The following is a 637-nucleotide window of genomic DNA, read 5'->3' as shown; positions in this document are numbered from 1 at the left end:
ATACACTTAAATCTTCCAGATCAAAAAATTTACATAGACTAGTCAGTTCCAAAAATGTAATGGAGACTTGAAATTTGTTTAAAAGTCCAAGTATACATATGATACAACAAATGCAGTAAAAACTATGCATAAAAAGTAAGAAAATAAGAGAAAAAAGTTAAAGTTAAACCTTTATTTCCTAAACATTCCCAAATATTTAAGGTTATCAATATCGGCTCCCAAATAAACAAACCAGAACTAAGTAACCCTCTTTCTTTCAAAAAAAAGAAGAGGAAGAAGAAGAAGTAGAAGTAGAGAAGAGTAGAGAAAAGAAGAAAAGAAAAAAAAGCAAAGAAAAGACAACGAAAGAAAGAAAAAAAAAGAGAACAAAAGAAAGAGAGAGAGAGAGAGAAAAAGATCCACCTCTCTTCCGTGGACGCCTCACCTAGCACTGTGCCCGTGTGTGACTCCTCGATCCCCAGCACCCAGCAATCTCCCGTCTCAGAAACGTCTAGAGCTGGCCTGAGGTACGACAATGGTGGTATGGTGATGGTGAAAGCTGAGCTGTTACTGTGGGCCAGATGGACTGTTATGTTTGGAAATGCATCCCATACCTGACAAAAAAGGACAGTCGTTATTTAGCTGTCAAAAATGATGA

At 36.9% G+C, this 637-nt stretch overlaps 1 protein-coding gene across 1 annotated transcript in view; it reads right to left on the bottom strand.

Moving 5' to 3' along the window:
- The window catches only part of LOC119585109 (beta-secretase 1-like), a 12,940-nt gene that overhangs the window by 1,595 nt on the left and 10,708 nt on the right, over positions 1–637 (bottom strand). Inside the window, exon 8 of the mRNA XM_037933737.1 lies at positions 425–593. Coding sequence (XP_037789665.1) covers positions 425–593 — 169 coding nt within the window. The remainder of the gene's footprint in view (positions 1–424; positions 594–637) is intronic.

The sequence above is a fragment of the Penaeus monodon genome, chromosome 19 (assembly GCF_015228065.2).
Source record: "Penaeus monodon isolate SGIC_2016 chromosome 19, NSTDA_Pmon_1, whole genome shotgun sequence".
NCBI classification, from domain to species: domain Eukaryota; kingdom Metazoa; phylum Arthropoda; class Malacostraca; order Decapoda; family Penaeidae; genus Penaeus; species Penaeus monodon.
Note: the sequence above shows the minus strand (reverse complement) of the source record. Positions and strands in the feature narration are given on the sequence as shown.